Source organism: Macaca mulatta, chromosome 8 (genome assembly GCF_049350105.2).
Source record: "Macaca mulatta isolate MMU2019108-1 chromosome 8, T2T-MMU8v2.0, whole genome shotgun sequence".
Classification (NCBI taxonomy): domain Eukaryota; kingdom Metazoa; phylum Chordata; class Mammalia; order Primates; family Cercopithecidae; genus Macaca; species Macaca mulatta.
The window spans coordinates 14,452,573-14,475,777 of NC_133413.1; the positions used below are offsets into that span (position 1 = coordinate 14,452,573).

A 23,205-nucleotide genomic window follows, 5' to 3' on the forward strand; every position below is an offset into this window, starting at 1 on the left:
TGACAAACAGCATGAAATAATAAGTAATGAAAAAAATGGTTTAATAGTTGTATATGGTTACTTTCTTTAAAGATTCTGCTGCTAATATCATTCAATGTATTTGTATGCCGGTGGGAGTTTTATTAGATGTAGACTAAGAAAGTTGACATTATTTAATGAAAAATACTAGATCAATTTTAAAAAACAGTAAAAATATCATGAGATGGAACTAAGCATCTGTATTGCAAAGCAACTCTCCCAGTTGATTTTATGCATAGTAGTGATTGAGAATCCCCTGATCTAGATCCAACAGATCTCAACCTTTATAGGTGCTATCAAGGAAGCATCTAAGGAAGAAAATTTTCCTGACTCTATCCATACCTCCAGTTAGTAATAGATCTAGAGAACTAGAACCCAAATCCAGACCTCCTGCTTCCATGTGCAGTGGTCTTTCGCTGTTCTGTTTTGTTCCACTTGGTGAAGAGGATTTGAGAATAAATGGCCGCATGATTCAACTCCCTCCTCTGCTCTGAGGAATATAGCCTTGTCCTAGCAAGCAAGAAGCTCATACAGTGGTGGAAGAGGCAAATATACATTCACTAATCTAACATACAAGGCAGTAAGCACTGTAACATCAACAAAGCACTTTGGGGCTTCAGACCAGGAGCAAGTGGGGTGATTAATTCTTAGCAGGGCTAGTAAAGTCTGGGAAGTGTTCACTAACAAAATGTCTGATCATTAACGAAAGCAACTGGTTTCTCAACATAGTCTAATTTATTATAACAATATAAATGGTTGTTTGTTCATAAACTTTCATCTTTTGCCAAAATGTTTGTAGCTCATGTTCCCATTGAACAAGGTTTTCTGGCCAAAACTGTGCACCCACATCAGTCCTCCCATAAAAGTAATTTTGCATGCATAGAACACCTCTATCTATGAATATCCTTAATGAGGTACAGAAAGGCTTTCATTATCCAAACAGAGACATTCCACTGGTGCTAGAGAGCCACAGACGGAAGTTTTCTCTGCCTCCTGGAAATGAAGCCAAACTTTCTTCTTTCTTCAGCCATGAGGATTCCTGTCCTCCTCTTCACCGTTTTCTTCTTTATGAGCCAGGTTCTACCAGGTAACAAAATAAACTTGGTAAGAATGGAGTGCCTAACACCTTACAGGGATTCAGTACTCAAAGAGAAATCACCATCATCAATGACCAGATAGGGGATCTCATCGGAAATCGGGAAGACACATCAGTCTCTGGCTCCCTGGTCAGGCCCAGTTCTGTCCAACCCACCTATATAGACCCCACACACCCAGTGCCCACCAGGCTCCTGTCAGCCAGGAGGACCCGTGCTCATCCCCTGAAGCATCCCACAGGGACCTGCATCCCACAGGGACCCACATCTCAGGGCCAACCTCCATGGGGGCCTCTTGGTTGTGGTGGCAGGGGCGGGGGGGTAGTTGACCTCCAGCCCTCCCATCCTGGCCACTGTATTTTGTGGTGATCGTTCAGTCCTGGGAGCTTCCTGGGGACCCCGGAAGGAAGAGAACAGGGTGGTCATGGCAGCCTCAGCCCCAGGCTCTGGGCCCAAGCGCATCAGAAGGTAGAGAACAGGGTGGTCATGGCAGCCTCAGCCCCAGGCTCTGGGCCAGAAGTTGATAACGACCAATTGAGAGCAACCACTGAATTCGATCCTCTTACAGATACACGAGAAGTTGGCGAAGAACTGAATGTCGACCATTCTATGGTCATCCAGCATTTGAAGCCAATTGGAAAGCTGAAAAATCTTGATAAGTGGGTGCCTCATGAGCTGACCAAATAGTTTAAAAAGCATCCTTTTGAAGTGTCATCTTCTCTTATTCTATGAAACAACAATGAACCATTTCTTGATCAGATTGTGACATGCCACGAAAAGTGGATTTCATACAACAGCCAGCTCAGTGGCTGGACTGAGAAGAAGCTCTAAACCACTTCCCAAAGTCAAACTTGTGCCAAAAAAAGGTCACGGTCACTGTTTGGTGGTCAGCTGCCGGTCTTTTGATCCACTACAGTTTTTGAATCCTGGTGAAATCATTACATCTGAGAAGTATGCCGAGTTAATCGATGAGATGCATGGAAAACTGTAGCACCTGGAGCTGGCACTGGTCAACATGAAGGGCCCAGTTCTCCACAACGTGTGACCACATGCCATATAACCAGGGCTTCAAAAGTTGAAGAAACTGGGCTATGAAGTTTTGTCTCATCTGCCGTATTCACCTGACCTCTCGCCAACCAACTACCACTTCTTTAAGCATCTTGACAACTTTTTGCAGGGAAAACACTTACACAACCAGCAGGATGCAGAAAATGCTTTCCAAGAGTTCATCGAACCCTGAAAGCATGGAATAAACAAGTTTATTTCTCATTGGCAAAAATGTGCTCAATGTAATGGTTTCTTTTCTTTTAAAGACTGAGTCTCACTCTATCACACAGGCCAGAGTGCAAAGGTGCAGTCTCAGCTCACTGTAACCTCTGCCTCCTGGGTTCAAGAGATTCTCCTGCCTCAACCTCTTGAGTAGCTGGGATTACAGGCACATGCCACCACACCCGGCTACTTTTTGTATTTTTAGTAAAGACGGGATTTCACCATGTTGCTCAGGCTGGTCTCAAACTCCTGACCTCCTGATTCACCCGCCTCAGCCTCCTAAAGTGCTGGGATTACAGGCGTGAGCGACTGTGCCCAGTCCATTGTAATGGGTTCTATTTTGATTAATAAAGATGTGTTGAAGCCTAGTTATAAAAATTTAAAATTCATGGTCCAAAACCACAATTACTTTGGCACCAACCTAATAATAGAAGAATTAAAAGAGGCCTTTATATTAGAGAGCCCATGGATGATAAAATAATAAACAATATTACAATCTCTATAATGCACAAACTTGGTAACTTAGACCAACTGGATGAATTAAAAGACACAATCTATTAATACTAAAACATAGGAGAAATAGGTAATCTAAATATATTGATATCTATTTTAAAAATGGAATCAATACTTAATAACCTCACAGAAAACCTATATATTCCAAAAATCTGACATTCTGTCATGTTATTCTAACTGGTGGGATTCGGGGATTTCCATTTTGATAAGAACATAGGTGAGTCGCACACACTTACTTTCAGTGCTCATTGGTCAGGAAACCTATGTCCTCTATCGGATACTGCAGAGTGATGCGTTTTGGAGAATTTAGGCAAGATAATATTATTTTCAGAATTAAAGGAAGACAACCTGTTTTATGTACAGCAATTCCTCATAATATCACAGGGGATACCATATTTAAACTTTGGGGTATCCCCAGGTATAATTCTTATTTGAGCCACATGTGAATTTCAGACACGGAGGCTGCCGAACTTTGGTGGCTTTCAACAGATGTGGAAGTTAATTCACAATCCACTTTGTGGAGGCATAAAATTCAATGAGCACTCATTTAGCATTTTATTTTAATATTATTTTTGTAAACTTTGCATTTCCAACTAGGTGAAATTTTAAACCTGTTTCAGTTCTTATACACTTTTTTTTTTTCCCCCTGAGACAGAGTCTTGCCCTGTCACCCAGGCTGGAGTGCAGTGGCATGGTCTTGACTCACTTCAACCTCCGCCTCCCAGGTTCAAGCAATTCTCCTGCATCAGCCTCCCAAGTGGCTGGGATTACAGGTGCCCACCACCATGCCCAGCTAATTTTTGTAGTTTTAGTAGAGATGTGGCTTCCCCATGTTGGTCAGGCTGGTCTTGAACCCCTGATCTTGTGATCTGCCTACCTCGGCCTCCCAGAGTGCTCGAATTACAGGCCTGAGCCACCGTGCCTGGCCTCTTCACTCTTTTTAGGCAGAGGGGAGTAAGGGTTGCTTTACGTTAGGAGGGACTCCCGTGTACCCAACCCATTTGTGTAAATTTCTTCCTTCAGAGTTCTTCAAATCAGCATCACCATTGTTAAAGGCCTTCCACATGGTAATAATTGTGCTACAGGGTTTTACGCACATGAAGTTTATGTTTGGCTGAATGAACCTCCTTGCTGTGGCACAAGGGGGGCATAGGTGTTTTCACCAATTATGAAGCGGGTTCACTGTGCAATGGCTACCAACTTTTCTGAGTACAATGAGACCAAACATATTCATACATAAATTCCATGAAGTGAATTTATTACTTACAAATAGCAAACAAAAGACAACAGAAGTCTAGGATTCAATATGAACCGCTACCACAAGACCAGGAAGGCTACCCAGAGCAGATGGATGGAGTTTTGATGTAAACACTTCACTTGCACTACAACTGAGGGACCCCAGAAAGCAGCCCACCTTGGGTTTTCTCCAATGATGTGGTTTGCTGGACACAAGCGTTAAAGGCCATTCTGTTTTGAGCAGGGACTCTAACAGAGCCTGGGCTGTTCTGACCAATGTCACCTGATTCTCAGGATATTGCCTTCCCAGCACATCATACAGTTATCTTGAGAACTACCAGTAAGAAAGGGAGGAAAATGGCCCTGCACCCTTAAAACTGAAGGATCAGGATATTTGTTGTGACAGAGGCACAGACAGTAGCGACAGAGTGTTCTTGTGAGCCATCCACTAGTTCTCTTGACCGGAGCATGGCACCTAACTGCCTTTCTCTTTCCTTTCAATGGAAACTGTTTCAGAATATTTTGAATATTTTGAGTTTCTACATCTACAGAGTTGAGGCACATGATTGCTGGCAGTGTAGACTCTCTGCATGGTTACAGGAAAGAGTTCAGGAGCCCATCAAGCCACATTGGAGGAGACCACCTAATCCTCCAGAGACTGTCATTCCATCTTCCTGGGGTTAGCTCCACATGCAGTAAGGCCATTATGTCTAAGGCCGGCAAGACTTGCAGTCCGAAGATTCGACTTTTGGCATGCTGATAAGCAGCAGTGATAAGAAAAACCCACACACTCGCTAGGAATTTTTCAATGAAAGCAGCTGAGACTCTTCTTCATATGCTTTCATAGGGGCTAATATCAAACTCTTTCTTCCCATTTTCTTTACTCATCCGTGACTGAACCATGAGGCACCATAGATGTACACCTCATCAGGAGGGTGTAGGGGACAGCGGCAAGGGGAGCAGCAGCACAAGAAACAAACAAGGCCACTACTTCTGCCTACATAATAACTATTGTCTTGGAGTATACAATAATTAATAATGTTCACATGGCTGCCCTAAGCATACAGAGATGGTGACCAGAGTAGATGCAGGGACTACAGAGATACAGCCTGATCCTTGCTAATTAGGACTTAAGTGTCGGCTTATGTGCTGCGCTTTTGTGCATTAATAAGCCAGGGCCTCAAAACTGCCTGCTAAGCACAGGCCAAATGTCATGCTGAGTGCAAGTAAACATTCAAGTCTAGGAGATGAGAGCAGTTTAGTGTGGGAGAAGATGACAACACCTGAAGACCACAAAACGCTGTGCAGACCAAAAGGAAGACCCATCATCAGCTCACGGTTCTGACCCAGGTGACTGCTGATGTGTTACGGGACCGTCAGCCCACAGCAGGTAGGTCAAGTTGAGCAGGTGTCCTTCATGAGGGCTGGTCCGTTCCATTTGTGTTGCCAATTGTTTCAACAGCGTCTCACGTACTCCACTGGTGAGGAAGGAATGAGCACCCTACGTTTACTGGCACCGTTAAACACATAACATCTATTACTAAACAGATAAGCCAGACATCAGTTATTAATTACATATAGGAGGGTGGTGTAAGCTCCCACAGGCCCAAACAGGGATTAACTTGGGAGTAGAGAGTGGTATAGCAGTGGTATAGCATTAAAAAGTGAGGATGTTCTTTTTTTTCTTTTTTTTTTGGGGGGGGGGGACAGAATCTCTCTCTGTCACCCTTGCTGGAGTGCAGTGGTGTGATCTTGGCTCACTGCAATCTCCGTCTTCCGGGTTCACACCATTCTCCTGCCTCAGCCTCTCTAGAAGCTGGGACTACAGGCACCCACCACCACACACGGCTAAATTTTTGTATTTTTAGTAGAGACGGGATTTCACCGTGTTAGCCAGGATGGTCTCGATCTCCCGACCTCATGATTCAGCGGCCTCGGCCTCCCTAAGTGTTGGGATTACAGGCGTGATCCACCCACGCGGCCGAGGATGTTCCTTTGTTCCTACAGGAGTATGTGATTGGTTTGTCTATTGGCTGGTAGGGAACTGAATCATGTGACACTGACTGGTAAGACTGTAATACTCTAAAATACAGTATATAAACTATCATATCATAATGGTGCAATACTATCTACTACAATAAGAAAGGCATTGATGAAAAGCCCAACGCTATCATATGTGACTGAGAGATTGAATGCTTCCTCCCTCAGATTGGTTACAACATATTGTCCTATCACAGTCCTCTCTCCTTCATTCAAAGTGAATGACCCAAATAATAGACAGAAATAATAAAGAATAAAGGGCAACAAATGCAAAGAACTCACGAGATGATACTCTATAGTAAAATCTATGTACTTAGGAATTAATACCAACTCATTATTAGCAAAAAATAAACATCTTTACATCAAGAGTAGTTTTTCCTTTAATAAAGAAAGGTGGAATGTGTATAATGAACAAGGGATAATCAAAATTTGCCAAATGAGGCTAGTAAGACAATCCCAGCAATTCACAGTCATTATTCACTGGTCCGTTAATCACAGGACAATACATAAAAGCGAAACTTGCCTGACCAGATGCAGTGGCTCATGTCTGTAATCCCAGCACATTGGGAGGCTGAGGTGGGCAAATCATGAGGCCACGAGTTCAAGACCAGCCTAGCCAACATGGTGAAACCCTGTCTCTACTAAAAATACAAAGAATTAGCTGGATGTAGTGGCAGGCACCTGTAGTCCCAGCTACAACAGAGGCTGAGGCAGGAGAATCACTTAAACCCAGGAGGCGGAGGTTGCAGTGAGCCGAGATTGCACCACTACACTCCACCTCGGCAACACAGTGAGACTCCATCTCAAAAAAAGGTAATAATGAAATAAAAAAAATTAAACTTACCTACACATTAGAAAAACATTAAAATTCAACCATGAATCCAGCACATTATCAAATGAATAGACAAAAATCCTACCAATAAACTTAATATCATTATCTATGAAACTCAAGTACTACCGCTTAAAGAGCAATTACAGAACTCTCACCTCAAGGTTTCCCTGCAAAACAAGGTGAATTGTATACTCATGACTCCTTAAGAATGAGCCACTGATAAAAACAATATACTTGTAACTTGTGTAACATTTCATACATTTTTTCAAGCACTGCACCGTAATTAATTTGCATCAGGCTTTCCAAATTAGAAAAGCTTCACTTATAGAACTTCTTTCCTGTGGGAGTTTTCACATGACTTTTCAAGTAAATGAGAAAACTGAAAATATTCTTGCAGTTTCTAAACTATTAGAGTGTTAATCCTGTGTACGTTCTTGTATTAACAAGGTCCAGGGAGCTACAGTGTGCATTTTCATATGTCCTTGAGTGGGTATGAGAGAAATGAAACATTCCCACTTTCTAAAAAAAAATAAATTTTTTTTCTAAAAAAAAATAAATTTCAAGTGACTCTTATTTGTTTTGATTGCTTGTTTTTAAGTTCATGACTTGATAAGATTCCTTCAGAGGACTTTATTTCCTCTTCTCAGTACAAATTATCTTATATCTTTCCCAGGTTTTTCAAAGTGATCTTCAATATTCTGGTCTTTCCATTTGTTTCCTAAAATGCAGACCCACAAAATTATCATGAATTATTACAAACTACAGAAACATTACTAGATTTAATGTTCTTTGTGGACAGTGTCCATGCCTGATTTAGTCACCAAATCATTCCCTTGCCACATTCCAAATCACAAATAGCACTGATGATAGGGAAATAGTTCTGTAATTAGGTGAAATATGTTGTCATTCTCACCTACAGAAGCCAGGTTCCTGCAGGTTTCCTGCATCACTTCTCTGTAGAGATTCTTCTGAGAAGAATCTAGAAAAATCCATTCCTCCTGGGTAAAGTTCACAGCCACATCCTCAAAAGCCATGGAGTCCTAGAACATTCCACACATGTGGATAGAAGGATGGGTGAGACTGACTGCACTGGGAATCTATACTCAATCCATAAGCTGTTTACATGATTCTAAAATTTCCAAACATTTTTTCTATGACTTGATTGTCACAACTCTTACTCTGTTCACACATACTCCCTCCCACACAGCAGTACTAATGCTGGAATTGAACTATTCAGAAAGGCAACAGCAAAGTAGAAACACCCATCTCATTAGAGAATCCAGGGAGTAAGATGTGCTGCTAGGAGTTACCTTTTAACTTCACTTTGTGCATTTTTAGTATCTGTCATAATAAAGTCCTACCTGATGTGCATAAGGGAGTTAATATTATCAGTCCTGAGACTACTTATTCTTAAAAATGCCTGCTCACAAAGTTCCACCTTTGTTTGTAATAGTAACTTACATTTTGAAAGGGATTCCACCAACCCAAGTAATAAGAATGACTCACTGCATCTAAATGGCTTATGCAATATATTTGCCAAAAGTTTTTCTGCCGAAGGTCTATTATTTTCACTGCAGTGGTGCTTAGGGAACCAGACACCAAAACACAGTCTGAACACTAAGTGTTCAATGAGTTTCCCTGGTAGACAATATTTTACATGTGCTGTCACTTGTTAACTGGGGAGTTGAGCCCATTCAATGTGATTATACCAAGAGAAAGTAGGCTTACTAAATTTAATTGAGTAGTAAATAAAACCAATAATTGATATTTAACAATACTAATACAACAATTTTTAAAATTTCTATTGCACAATGTCAAGGCAGAAAGGAATAAGAGGAAATACGACACATGTTTTTTAAAATGACATTAATGTCACCACTTCCAGAAGCTCTTCCTATGAAATCACATAAATTCCCAAATCAGGTTTTTTTTAGGAAGGAAAAACTACTTTTTCATGCGTAGTAAAAATGACAAATGTCTAATGCTTTTTAGTCATCTAAAAAAAGAGTGATGACTTGTCTAACATACTTCTAAGATTTTCAAACGACAATACTCAGGACAGCACAGTATTAGCAGAGAGACGAGCAAGCAGACCAAGGGGAAGAAAAGTCGTAATGACCCAGCATTTATATGGAAAGTTGATGAATGATAGAGTAGGCACTGTAGAATAGAAAAAGAAATCACATGCACTTTAAAATATAAGGCAAACCAGGCTGGCATCTACTTGGGAAAATGCATTGCATTCTTCTTCATTCCATGATCCATAATCAACTTATTATATATTCAAATACGAAAGATAAAACCAGAACACTTTCAGAAGTCACAGGAAGATTTTTTTTTATGAAGGATTAGGCAGAATTTCTTTTATGTAAGAAAACAGTGATAAAGGAACAGACAAACTCAAACATATTAAAATTTAGGGAATAAAAAGAAAATAGAGTGGGCTGGGCATGGTGGCTCACGCCTGTAATCCCAGCACCTTGGGAGTATGAGACGGGTGATCACCTGAGGTCAGGAGGTTGAGACCAGCCTGACCAACATATCAAAACCCCGTCTTTTTGCTGTTTGTTTGTTTGTTTGTTTTTTGAGACGGAGTCTTGCATTGTCGCTTGGGCTGGGGTGCAGTGGCAAGATCTTGGCTCTCTGCAACCTCCACCTCCCGAGTTCAAGCAATTCTCTTGCCTCAGCCTCCCGAGTAGCTGGGATTACAGGTGCCTGCCACCAGGCTCAGCTAATTTTTTTGTATTTGTGGTAGAGACAGTTTTTCACAACGTTGACCAGGCTGCTCTGGAACTCCTGACCTCGTGATCCGCCCACCTTGGCCTCCCAAAGTGCTGGGATTACAGGCATGAGCCACCGTGCCAGGCCTAAAACCCCGTGTTTACTGAAAATACAAAAATTAGCTGGGTGTGGTGGTGGGTGCCTATAATCCCAGTTACTCGGGAGGCTGACACAGGAGAATCACTTGAACCCGGGAAGCAGAGGTTGCAGTAAGCAGAGATGGCGCCAGTGCACTCCAGTTGGGTTACAGAGCAAGACAGTGTCTCCAAAAAAACAAAAAACAACACGAAAAACCCCCTCAGATATCCAGATAAGAGGATACAGATATGTCCACTGTCATAAATTCTTCACCATGCTACAAGAGGGGAACTGACATTTTGGTGAATCTTTGTAAATCATCAATTTATCTATCACACTTTTATTTCACCAGTAGCATTGACAAAGCTAAGTCCTACAATTCCATTTGAAATTACCCTTAAAAAGAACAGACCTTTAAAACTTACTACACTCACTCTGGGGAAGAAATAAATACGAATTTTTAGCAAATAAAATGCATCATTTTATCTTGCCTCTTTGGAAATAGTATATTTATCTTTCAAGCTGTACTGACAAAATGTATCTTACAGTCAATGAAAAACTGAAACTCAAATAAGAGGACAAGCCTTTTCAAGGTAACAAACTCAGGGAGAGGCAGTGCTGACTCCAACGCAGACCTTTCTAAGTGTCACGGCAGGCCATTCTATCCCTCGGGACACCCATCCTGTTCAGTGACCACCTAGGAGGCACTGGCACTGCTCTTTGTCCTCCTGTGTGCCTTCAGAGCATTTTCATATTTAGGTTCTTGCACATCCTCTCTGGGGTGGGTTTTCCTCATCCTTTGGGACAGTTTTTCTCTCTTCACAAGTCTGAGACAATCTAGAGAGCAGAAATCATTTCTGCCTTTTACTCTCAATATCAGCATCCCATTGGCAGACCGTCAATGTGTCTCCAAGGAATAAAACCTCCAGCTAGAGGAACAGCTTTAATGACCTAGCTTTAATGACGTTACGTTGTATGGTCCATTCATTTTAATGTCCTAAAATTTTAATAACCCTAAGGGGTCACCATTTTAGATGAAACTATACCAGGAGATTACTCTAAGGCCAAGACCATCCAGCTGCTCCCATGAGAGACTCTGTCCTTGGGGATGAGATGACCCCGGGGCTGATACTCACTAGACCCTCCAATAGACATGGCCACTGTGGGTACCCTGGGTCATTCCCAGACAGTTCTAAAATGCCAGGACTAGGAAAAGACAGGAGGGTGGCTGAGGACACAACACCCTGTAACGTTTTCACGGGGGGACCTCAACCTAAAGACATTTTGGTCATATGTACACTTAGGAAGGATGAAAAGAAGAGAGGCACAAAGATTTTTTTTTTAGAGTAGAGTGTCAGGTGATTTATTCTCCACTTTCCTCTCATGTAAAATGTTTGGAAACAAAAAAATATTTTGGCCAAGGTGGCTCACGCCTGTATTCCCAGCGCTTTAGGAGGCTGAGGCGGGTGATCAATTAAGGTCAAGAGTTTGAAACCAACCTAGCCACAATGGCAAAACCCTGTCTCTACTAAAAATACAAAAATTAGCTGGACATGGTGGTGGGCGCTTATAAGCCCAGCTACTTGGGAGGCTGAGGCAGGATAATCGCTTAAACCTGGGAGTCAGAGGTTGCAATGAGCTAAGACTGCGTCATTGCACTCCAGCCTGGTGACAGGGCGAGACTCCGTCTCAAAAAAAAAATATATATATATATAAAATATACATTTAAAATTATTACATGTAGATAGTATTTGAAGTCATGGGTATATACTGACTGTAGGTAGAAACAAGAGAAGGCAAGGAAAGTTTTTATATTTTATATTTATATATAATTATATAAAATTAATATACATAATTATAATATGTAAATATATCATATAGGCTGCACACAGTGGCTTACACCTGTAATCCCAGCAATTTGGGAGGCTGAGGTGGGCAGATCACCTGAGGTCAGGAGTTCGAGACTAGCCTGACCAACATGGAGAAACCCCATCTCTACTAAAGATACAAAAATTAGCCAGGCGTGGTAGTGCGTGCCTGTAATGCCAGCTACTCAGGAGACTGAGGCAGGAAAATCACTTGAACCTGGGAGGTGGAGGTTGCAGTGAGCCCAGATTGTGTCATTGCACTCCAGCCTGGGCAACAAGAGTTAAACTCCATCTCAAAATAAATAAATAAATAAATAAAACAAGAAATACATCTTTATGTCTAAATATATAATTATAATACATAAATGTGTATATATACATTTATTATAAATTTATTAATATATGAAATATATTTATTTCTGAGACAGGGTCTGGCTCTGTCACCCAGGCTGGAGTGCAGTGGCACTATCATAGCTCATTGGAGCCTTGAACAGATGGCTCAAGCGATCCTCCCATCTCAGCCTCCTGAGTGGCTAGGATTGCACGCACACATCACCATGCGTAGCTAATTTTAAAATTTTTTGTAGAGACAGGGTCTTCCTTTTTTGCTTAAGCTGGTCTTGAACTCCTGGGCTCAAGTGATCTTCCTGCCTCAGGTTTCCAATGTGTTAGATGTGGGCCACTGCATCTGGTCTAATGCATTTTTTAATTTGCGAGTATATATTATTTAAAATTTGAAGTACTGAATGTATTGAACAACTAACTTGCAGAATTCCTGAACAATGGACGGTCAGCTGTCATGTGCTGGTTCAAATCGTCCCAGCACACCAAGGCTAGAAACCTTTCAGCCAACTTCCACTTATGTCTCCCGGGGCAGGACAATGTCACTTGGCCAATCCCCACTAAGAGGGACTCTGGAAGGGCAAGAAACTATTCTGTTCTCTATAATGGAACGTGACCAGGGAGAAGGCAGTTGGGAGGGCCAGCTGGGCCCTTCATCCAGCAGCGTCCACCATCTACCAACTGCCCTACAGCTACAATGTGCTGGGCATTTGGGGCACTGTTATGAGCAAGAGTTTCCATTTTTCTTCTCATGGGACCTTCATGCTAGTGGCAAGAGACAATTTTTTTTTTTTTTTTTTTTTTTGAGACAGAGTTTTGTTCTTGTCACTCAGGCTGGAGTGCAATGGTGTAATCTCAGCTCACTGCAATCTCTGCCTCCTGGATTCAAGCAATTCTCCTGCCTCAGCCTTCCGAGTAGCTGGGATTACAGGATTGCACCACCATGTCTAGCTAATTTTTGTATTTTTAGCAGAGATGGGGTTTCATCTTGTTGGCCAGGCTGGTTTCGAACTCCTGGCCTCAAGTAATCCACCTGCCTCGGCCCCACAAACTGCTGGGATTACAGGCGCGAGCCACCACGCCCGGCCCTACTTCACTCCTAACGCCCACCATCCGTGCTTCCAAATGTTTGCTGAATGACAAGGTGAACGAGTGAATGGGACTACGTGAGTTCAGTCAGCAGGCAATCCTATTCCTTGGACCTCAGTTTCCCTTTTTGTAAAGCAAGCCTGTCTCTCGCTCTCTGCCCTAAAAGCCTGAGTTCTGGGCTTGAGATGAGCGCGTCCTGTAGAGCAGACTCCAGGTGGACGTTGAGCTGGGTCTTCTAGGAGGCCAGGATCCGGCCAGCTCTTGGGTCCGGTCCTCCCGCGGGACCCCGCACGCCCAGTCCCAGCGCCGCCCCGCCCAACCTCCCTTTGTTCCTCCAGGCCCCGCTCTCTTCGCGCAGCTGGCTTCCCATTGGCCGGGGGGCGGGTCCTGGGCGCCCGGCTCCGCTGGGGGCGGGGCGGCGGGCGGCGGGCGGCGGGCGGGGCCGTGTGCACCTGCGCGGTGTGTTTCCCGGCCGCAGCCTTGCGCCAGCTGCAGCTCCTTGATCCGAGCCGGATCCTGAGCGGGGAACACGGGCTGAAGCGGCGGCGGCGGCCCCGCCCCGGGGCTCCGTTGTTGAGGCTGCAGTGGCTCTGTCGGCTGCTCAGCTGCGCTTCAGTCGGCCCAGGCGCCGCGGCGAGGAGCGAGCGCTGCGAGGCGGCAGCCTGAGGTGAGACGGCACGACGGGCGACGGGGTCTCCGGACCGGGCGGGGGTCTCTGCCCCGGGCGTGGCGGCTCCGAGCTGGGCTCCGCAGGGTCCGAGGTCGGGATCCGGGGTCCTTGCGCCAGGGCTTTGTCTCGGCCTTGGGCGGCACTGGGGGCTTCGCGCCTGCTGCGGTACCGCGTGGGCCCGCGGGGGAGTCCCGGTCGCCCTGCGGTTGGGGCCGGTCCCTACTGCTCCCCGGCTCCCCGCGTCTGCCGCGGAGGGGACTGCATGGACCCGGGCGCTGGCTTCTGCCCGGTCCCCCGCAGCGTGGCTGGTCCCCGCGTGCGGCAGAGGGGGCCCTGCGTGGGCCCACTCGTGAGGCGGGGTCCGGGTCACCGCGAGTGGGAGACTCCGCCGCCCTCCCCGCCCTCCCTAGCAGCGAGGATGCTTCGCTAGACTCACCGAGGGGACTGCGCGGACCCTCGGACGAGGGAGTCCGTGACTCTGGGTGGGGGCTCTTTCCCGGCCCCGCATGACGGCTTCCTGTTTTGTCACCTATATAGGTGGCTGCGTGGACCCGCGCGCGTGGGTCATGGCCGCCCTGATAGTGGTGCTGTGCGCCGCCCCGTGGCTCGTCTGGGTCGACTCCGCCTGGGACGCGCGTGTAGTGGGGGTTCGTGCGCGGGGGGCGCGGTCGGTGGGGGCGCACTGCCCCCGCCCCACGGTTTATCCTCTCACTTGCCTGGCGGGAGGAAGCGAGAGGCACGGGCCCGGAGCTGTCGCGCAGTGGCCGCACCGACCTCTGCCCTGGCTGGCGGGTCCCGGGGGGCGAGGGGCCGTCACCGCGCGTCCCACCGCGGGTCCCATCGCCGCACTTCCTGCTCTGGCCCCGGGCTGGGCTCTGATTGGAGGGAGCAGGGCCCTTCTGCCCGGCACTTCTTGATTTCTTCCGTTAGTAATGGGAAGAAAAAAAAATCTGGAAAGCCAGATTGAACTTTGTAGCTCTTAGCGCTTGGAGAGTGGAAGAAACTATCCCAAGAATTTGGCGGGCTGGAAAATGCGTTTCAAGCAGGAGCATCCACACCCACGGAATGAGGCCAAGGCAGTTACAGTTAGAGGTCAGACTTATGAGGGGAGAGCGAGGGTGAGGTCCGTGGTTCGGGAGACTCCGACCTCAGCTTGATGGGAAGACCTGATGCTGCCCCTCAGACGCTGTATTTCTCAGCCACCGAAGAAAGTGGAATCACTCCTTAGTGAATGCTTTCATCAAACTTTTGAAAAACCTGTAATGTCCCAGGAAGCGAAATCGAACTGGACAGTTTTCCCCTTTTAAGAGTGTTAAACGTCCCGGAGACAAACAGCAGAAGGCTCAAGGAGTCCAAATACTCAACCTGAAGTTCTTTCTGAACAAGAGATGGTGTATAAGTAACAGGCATAGGAGACAAAACTGAACTAATCACGACAGCTGTGGCTCCTAGCCCTGTAGCGTGTCATGCAGGCCCTTTTGCCTTCTCTGCCCTCCGCTGTCCCAGACCCCAAGGCTACTGCGCACCTCCAGTCATCAGCTCCTGCCGACCCATTGCTATGAACTCTGTTTCGGTGGCTCTCTTCTCTCTGAAGTTTTGCTTGTTCTCCTGAAGTCCTGGTCTTTAAGAGCTTATGATTTGCAGGGACAGATTGGCTTTGGGCAGTACATAGTTAACTGTAGCACAGCTTGAAAAATGCTGTGATAGAAGTGCGCAGGCAGTTTGTACATACGGGTAAATGCGAGGTCCTTTTTCAATACCATGAATCCAAGTATTCATGCTATTTTAAATCTGCAATTCTTTGACTCTCCAGAGGGTTTTTAGATTAATTTTTTTTCTATTACTTCCTAGTGTTTGTAGCATAGTTCAGAGTACTTGATTAAAACTTACCAGGTCGGCCGGGCGCGTTGGCTCACGCCTGTAATCCGAGGACTTTGGGAGGTCTAGGCACGTGAATCACTTGAGGTCAGGAGTTGGAGACCAACCTGGCCAACATGGTGAAACCCTGTCTCTACTGAAAATACAAAAATTAGTTGGGCGTGGTGGTGGGCGCCTGTAATCGCAGCTCCTCAGGAGGCTGAGGCAGGAGAATAGCTTGAACCCAGGAGGCGGCGGTTGCAGTGAGTGAAATGGCTGCACTGCACTCCTGCCTGGGCCATAGAGTGAGACTTCCTCTCAAAACAAAAACAAAAACAATGTACTGGGTCTACCTCTGGCTCTGGAATTTTCCTGGAAGGCCTTCACTTCTGGGCTTCATTTTTCTCACTTTTGAGGATCGTAAACTACATAATTTCCAAGAATTTTTGCTCTACACCTTTAATTCTTTCAAGCAAATATAGCAGAGAAAAATTCTCTTCCTCGCAATAGTGTAAGGAAGTCTCTCACAGAAGGAGACACAAGGGTATGGAGAAGAATTTTTTGTTTTTGTTTTTTTTTGAGTGACGGAGTTTTGCTCTGTTGCCCAGGCTGGAGTGCAGAGGCAGGATCTCGGCTCACTGCAAGCTCCGCCTCCTGGGTTCACTCCATTCTCCTACCTCAGCCTCCCAAACAGCTGGGACTATAGGCGCCTGCCACCACGCTTGGCTAATTTTTTTGTATTTTTAGTAGAAACAGGATTTCACTGTGCTAGGCAGGATAGTCTCCATCTCCTGACTTCGTGATCTGCCCGCCTCAGCCTTCCAGAGTGCTGGGGATTACACGTGTGAGCCACTGCCTGTGGCCGACAGAGGATGTATTTCTGAGCTCTACATTTCAGAGCTCTTTTCTCTAGCCCTGGCCTGGGTCCCAAACAGGGAACTTAATTCACTCTATCACTGAAGTATACTCTTGCTTTGATGCCATTGGTATGTTGTCCTAGAGATTTGCTGTGGCTGCTAGGAGTGTTTCAGAGTTAAGAACTGATGTAACCTCTCTTTTGTCAGATTTTGAGTCTATAAACCATCTTGTTTCCTTTAGCGTTATCTCCCTGGAACTGGAAGGTCAGAGATGAAGTTTTCTTAGATTATAAGTCTCAGCCTTTGCTATCTACCTTCGTCTGTCTCCCATATCACCTGCTGTTTTTTTCCCCGTTTTTCATTTTAATGTTTTTATTGGATAGGTGTCTATTATTGCAGGCTACCTCAAAACATTTTTGGATATTGACAGGATATCAGTATGAATAATATGTAAAAGATAACTTATTCTAGTTCTTTTGAGCAGAGGATTTGGTTTCGATATGTGGCCCTATTAAAGCTTTTGTTAAGCCCAAGTACTTTCTGAACTTCAGTTCCCTTACCTATAAAATGGAGTTAGTTGTTAGTAATACCTGTTCTGCCTAACTCAGGAGATTGTTTTGAGGATCATACGAAATTATGAATGGAATGGAATTTTGTAAATTTTAAATGAAATATTACCTAAGATTTTTTTTTTAAACGCCATATTAAGAATGGAATGAATCTGGGTTTTCCTTTGAAATCCCAAATGTTTAATGTATTGAGAAGTTTTAATGTGTCTGTTGGGGAGCTTCATTAGGATTGTTTTCTATCTTTAATTGGCCAGTATTTTTTTATATGTTAGCATTTTGGGAGAACATCAAAATTTGTGTTTCAGTTATCATTAATATTTTACAAAGTTATTGAATGTGCATGATTTAGTCTTTAACAATCTCTTCAATTATTTACATTCCCATATAAAAAATGCAGTAATGAACGTCCATGTAAATAATATTCCCATGGTTCAATGAAGCATCATTTCTTGACATCTCAGTTTCTAAGTGCCCTGTGTTGAGGTCGGGAAAGCTAAAGGGCAGTCAGACGTCAAGATCAGCAAAGCGTCACCTTTGACATTTGAAATCCAGCAGCAGGTATCACAGTGAACCCCATTCCAGCATCCAGGAAGTTTCTCTGTCCTGCCTCTCCTCCAGCCACCTCAGAATCTGTGTCTGCGGTGTTGGTCCCGCTTTCCTCTCTCTCCTCTGCCTTTTCTTTCCCTTCACCCACTTCTACCGAGTGCCTCTGATGTCTCAGACAGTGGCAGTGGGATTACAAAGGCTAATAAACTCAGCCCTGGTCCTCAAAGAATTGATGTTTTCTGTGCAGATATTAAGTGACACTGTCATATATAGTGTTGACAAACATTGATACAGATTTCCTGTGAAGTGCAGAAGCACCATCCTAGAAGCAGAGATGCAGAGGCAGCACTGGTGAGTCACACATGGAGAGCTGGAGTTCTTGGTCTAGTGGGATAAACTGACTTGGACATCATTTCAGTGCAGCGGAGTGAGTGCTGGGACGGGCTCCCTCGGGGCATCTGGGGCTGGGTTTGTCTGGTGTTTAGTCTCCTGCCTGGTACTTAGAGTTTATCAGTAAGATGAGCATTGGGAGGCTTCTAAGTGAAAAGAAAGGCAATCACTTACCTGAAACCTAAAATTTGTAGGTGTTCTGGGCCATTTATAATTCACTGAATCTGTTTTGTCAGAACAAGTCTATCATCTATTGTTTTGGATGGAGTGTGGCCAGCCCTGCGTTGCAATGTAAGGAAATCAGGAAACACTTGTAAGGTGTCAACACCGTGCCAGACACTCTTCTAGGGGGTTCCACGTAAATCACTGTATTCATTTCTGTTGCTGCTTTACCACATTTCCACAAATTTCATGGCTTAAAACAATTGAAATTGTATCATCTCACAGTTCTGTGGGGCAGAAGTCTGACGTGGGTGTCACTGGGCAAAAATCAGCATGTGGGCTGGGCTGCATTCCTCACTGGAGAATTGTTTCCAAGCGCTTTTGGCCAAATATAGTTCCTTGTGGTTGCAGGACCGAGGTGTCTGTTCCCTTGCTGGCCATCTGTTGGGGGCTGCCCTCAGCTCCCTCTATCTGGTCTTTGCACGTGGTCCCATCAGCTCAGGACTAGCTAACCCAGGGACCTGGTCAGGCTCTCCAGTTCCCCTGTGTGCATTTCTCTTCTTCCACTCGGAGAAAGTTCTATGCCCTGTTTTAAAATATTTTTTTGAGATGGAGTCTCGCACTGTTGCCCAGGCTGGAGTGCAGTGGCGTGTTCTCAGCTCACTGCAATCTCTACCTCCCAGGTTCAGGTGATTCTCTTGCTTCGGCCTCCTGAGTAGCTGGGACTACAGTTGCCCGCGATGACACCCGACTAATTTTTGTATTTTTAGTAGAGATGGGGTTTCACCATTTTAGCCAGGATGGTCTCCATCTCTTGATCTCGTGATCTGCCTGCCTTAGCCTTCCAAAGTGTGGAGATTACAGGTGTGAGCCACCACACCTGGCCAGATCTAGGCTCTTAGAGGCTCATGGGATTAGATTGGACCTCCCTGGATAGCCCAGGATACTCTTCCTAAGGCCTGTGGCAAAGCCCTTTTGCTGCATAACATAGTCACAGGTCTTGGGGGTTGGACTCTCCCACCACAGTTACCGATCCACTTACTACAGCAGCCTGGGAGGTGCTTTTCATTGCCTCTCGTTAACAGATACCAATTTTTTTTTTTTTTTTTTTTTTTTGCAAATTGGCAGGAACATGAAGATCCTTCTCTTTTTTTTTGTTTTTTTTTTTTTTTTTTTTTTTTTTGAGACGGAGTCTCATTCTCTTGCCCGGGCTGAAGTGTAGGGGTGCAATCTTGGCTCACCACAACTTCCACCCCCCGGGTTCAAGCAGTTCTCCTGCCTCAGCCTCCTGAGTAGCTGGGACTACAGGCACATGCCACCAAGCCTGGCTAATTTTTGTATTTTTAGTAGAGATGAGGTTTCACTGTGTTGGCCAGGCTGGTCACAAACTCCTTACGTTGTGGTCCGCCCGCCTTGGCCTCCAAAAGTGCTGGGATTACAGACATGAGCCACCGCGGCCAGCCATGAAGATCCTTCTTAAATGAAAAAACCGTTCCTCTGACTTGATGTGAGGCTGTTGGTGAGACTGATAGCAGTGGAGACAGGTCCATCAGAAACGGAGCTAAACTTTGTGTTCTGGAGTATTTTGATGGCCTGCCCTGATTATGTAAGTTTTGCTAAGAAGTCATTAGAGTAATTCCTCTACTGGAAGAAACACCATATGGGGAATTTGGGACCTTGCCTTTTCAAGTTTTACCCAAAGGACTCTTCATGGGTGAAAAGTACATGATTCCAGGTCCATTTCTAGAATGGAAACAGCTGCATCCACCCAACAGCGATTCATATTCCTGAGTTTGAGAGAATTCGATTGTCTCAGGCTGAAGCCAAAAGCCCAATAAACAATGTTTGCACTTTATTCATAGTTAGGAATTAGGTGCATCCTGTGGTCAAGAAAACAACTGATGGTGGTCACCAAGTAGTTTAAAGCCAAGCAGGACCTCGTTTTATCATGTGGGTGTTTTGATTTTCTTAACGAAGTTTTTATTTTCCTGTGCAATAAATGACAAACTCTGACTTGAAATACATTTCCTTTAATAAACCAGAATGTAGGGTCGGGCGCACTGGCTCATGCCTGTAATCCCAGAGTTTGGGAGGCCGAAGAGGGCAGATCATGAGGTCACTAGATTGAGACCATCCTGGCTATGGAGTGGTGGCTCGCACCTGTAATCCCAGCACTTCGGAATGCTGAGGCAGTAGGATCCACTGAGGTCAGGAGTTTAAGACCACCAACATAGTGAGACCTCCACCTCTACCAAAAAAAAAAAAAAAAAAAAAAAAAATGCTGGGCATGGTGGTGCACAGCTGTGGTTCTAGCTGCTGGGGTGGGGGGGGGGGTGTTGATCACCTGATTCCACTAATTTGAGGCTGTAGTCAGTTAGAATTACACCACAGCATTCCAGCCCGGGCAACAGAGCAAGACCCTCTCTCAAACAAAAACAAAAACAAAAAACCATATTACTTAATATACTATTGTTGTTGGTCAAGTATCAGATTTTGTTTAAAAACTAAATACTCTTTTTTTTTTTTTTTTTTTGAGATGGAGTCTCGCTCTGTCACCCAGGCTGGAGTGCAGTGGCATGGTCTTAGCTCACTGCAAGCTCCGCCTCCCGGGTTCACACCATTCTCCTGCCTCAACCTCCTGAGTAGCTGGGACTACAGGCACCCGCCACCACGCCCGGCTAATATTTTGTATTTTTAGTAGAGATGGGGTTTCACCCTGTTAGCCAGGATGGTCTTGATCTCCTGACCTCGTGATCTGCCCACCTTGGCTTCCCAAAGTGCTGGGATTATAGGTAAATACTCATTTTTAGCAAAGTTGTACAGGCATATAGCTCTAAGAGTCAGTAATTAACAAGGCTTACAATAAAACCCAGCAATCCCCTACCTTACCCTTCTCTACTCTGATCCCTGCTCCTTGGAGGTTACAGTGTTTATGTTTTAGCTCGTTCTAGATTGTGTGAAAGACAGGGAGATGTCCTACTGTGGAAGACAAGGATTCAGGCTGCTTACCTTCCCCGCTTCTCCTGCTGCCCATGTTTTTCTCCCCCATCCTCTCAGTATAATTATTGTGATAGTGAGGCCAGGCACGGTGGCTCATGACTTATCCCAGAATTTTGGGAGGCCGAGGCGGGCAGATCACTTGAGGCCAGGAGTTGAAGGCCAGCCTGGCCAACACAGAGAAACCCCGTCTCTACTAAAAAATACAAAAATTAGTCAGTTGTAGTGTCCCACACCTGTAGTCCCAGCTACTCAGGAGGGTGAGGCACAAGAATTGCTTGAACCTGAGAGGTGGAGGTTGCAGTGTGCTGAGATCGCACCATAAGCTGAGATCGCACCACTGCACTCCAACCTGGGCAACAGAGGTAGACTGTCTCAAAAAAAAAGTATCGTGATAGTGGGATACATAGTACAATATTGTATATATTTAGTATTCTTCCTGGTTTTTGGCCCAGAGCTTCTAAAACTCTTGTAATTTCCTGAGTGATAGGAACATCATTGGTTATAATATTTGGTCTTAGGTTTCAATACCTGATACAAGAGCTTCTAAGGCTTTTGGAATCTCTGGGGTGATAGGAGTGTCTTTTGTATGATAATGAGATGACAGATGGCTTCGGGCACCTGGAAAGATTCAGGATTAGGGTTGGTTGCCAGAAAGATGAGTCATGATTAAAGAGTTGGACATATCAGCCCCACCCCTACCTCTGGGAGGGGAGATGAGACAGGCTGGAAATTGAGCTACTCACGGTGGCCAATGACTTAATCATGTCTATGTTATGAAAACTCCATAAAACCCTATAAATACTGGGTTTGGAAAGCTTCTGGGTTGGTGAACTCATTTGGTGCTGGGGAGGTGGCACTTCCAGCAATGGCATGGGAGCCCCGACCTCTCTGCCCCGTGGTGTGCCCTGTGCCTCTCTTGCATTTGGCTGTTCCTGTGTTCTCTTTGTAATAAACCAGTAAGAGTAAGTGCCAAGCACTTTGCGTCTGTCACCTCTCTTACTTTTTCAGCAACACTGTGTGGCAGATAATGTCGTCATTTTGCCGGTGACAAAATGAGACTGATGCATTGAATAACTTGCTCAAGGTCACATAATAAGTGGAATTCAAGCTCTGACTCCGAAGCCTGTGCTTTTAACTGGCATGCTGCATACGCGGCCTCTTTATTTTTTAAGAATTTTGGTGTCTCTAGGGCCTGACACCAAGATGACCGTTGTGGCCTAGAGCTGTTATAACGGAGCTTTTAGCGGCCCTGCTGAGAACAGAGCCAGCACCTCCGGATTGGCAGGGCAGGGGCTGTTCCTGCTGGGAGCTGCAGGTCACTCCCTGTAGCCCTTGGCTGATCTTGCTCATCCACTCCATCCCTCATTCAGTAGTTCCTGAGTGCGGCCTCTGTGCGGAGGAGAAGGAGGCAGCCTTCCAGCCCAGGTGGGGCCTGCAGGTACACACAGGGAGAGGCAGCTGTGCACTGAGCTGGCTGTAGGCTGGGACAGCGTGGCTCCAGAGATGGCGATAGAATGCTCTGGAACTGCAGAGGGAACACATGCTTGTGAAAGGGAGGAAGGGACAGGCACCGCAGAGGAGGTGTACTTGAGTTGGACTTTGAGGGAGGAGTTGGATTTCCTCCGTGGAACCGAGCAGCTGAGGCTTTCTCAGCAGCTGAAGATTACAGCCAGCCAGCTTCAAACGTTCAGCTTTTCCTGAATTCCCTTTTTTAAGACAGTGCAGTAAGTTTTCCACAGAGATAAAGCGGTCACCTCCATGTCATTCATGTTCTGCGAATCCTGTGTGTAGTTTTCGATGCTTAGCAGATGGGAGCAACCTGGGCCATAAGAGAAGAGCCTGTGTGTCCACTTGTTTGGACATCAGTCAGGTGTGGCACAGGGCAGTGATCACTGCCTTCCCTTGAGGAACTCAGTTGTACTTTTATGTGGAGAGGACAAAGAAAGCTGTTGTACAGGGGGCAGGAGACATTTCACCTGCAAAGCAAGGCACAA

The 23,205-nt window shown here is 45.4% G+C and overlaps 1 protein-coding gene and 1 pseudogene across 2 annotated transcripts in view; both read right to left on the reverse strand.

Moving 5' to 3' along the window:
- Positions 1 to 8,036, reverse strand: part of LOC144330571 (zinc finger protein 705D-like) — a 23,104-nt pseudogene extending 15,068 nt beyond the window's left edge. Inside the window, exon 1 of the transcript XR_013396862.1 lies at positions 7,920 to 8,036. The product of XR_013396862.1 is annotated as a zinc finger protein 705D-like (transcript). The remainder of the gene's footprint in view (positions 1 to 7,919) is intronic.
- LOC100430375 (uncharacterized) overlaps positions 1 to 22,570 on the reverse strand; it is a 25,516-nt gene extending 2,946 nt beyond the window's left edge. Inside the window, exons 1-2 of the mRNA XM_077942760.1 lie at positions 22,409 to 22,570; positions 13,643 to 14,750 (exon numbers count right to left, since the gene is read on the reverse strand). Of these exons, the coding sequence (XP_077798886.1) occupies positions 13,773 to 14,750; positions 22,409 to 22,570 (1,140 nt within the window). The 3' untranslated portion in view covers positions 13,643 to 13,772. The remainder of the gene's footprint in view (positions 1 to 13,642; positions 14,751 to 22,408) is intronic.
- Between the last annotated feature and the right edge of the window lie 635 nt (positions 22,571 to 23,205).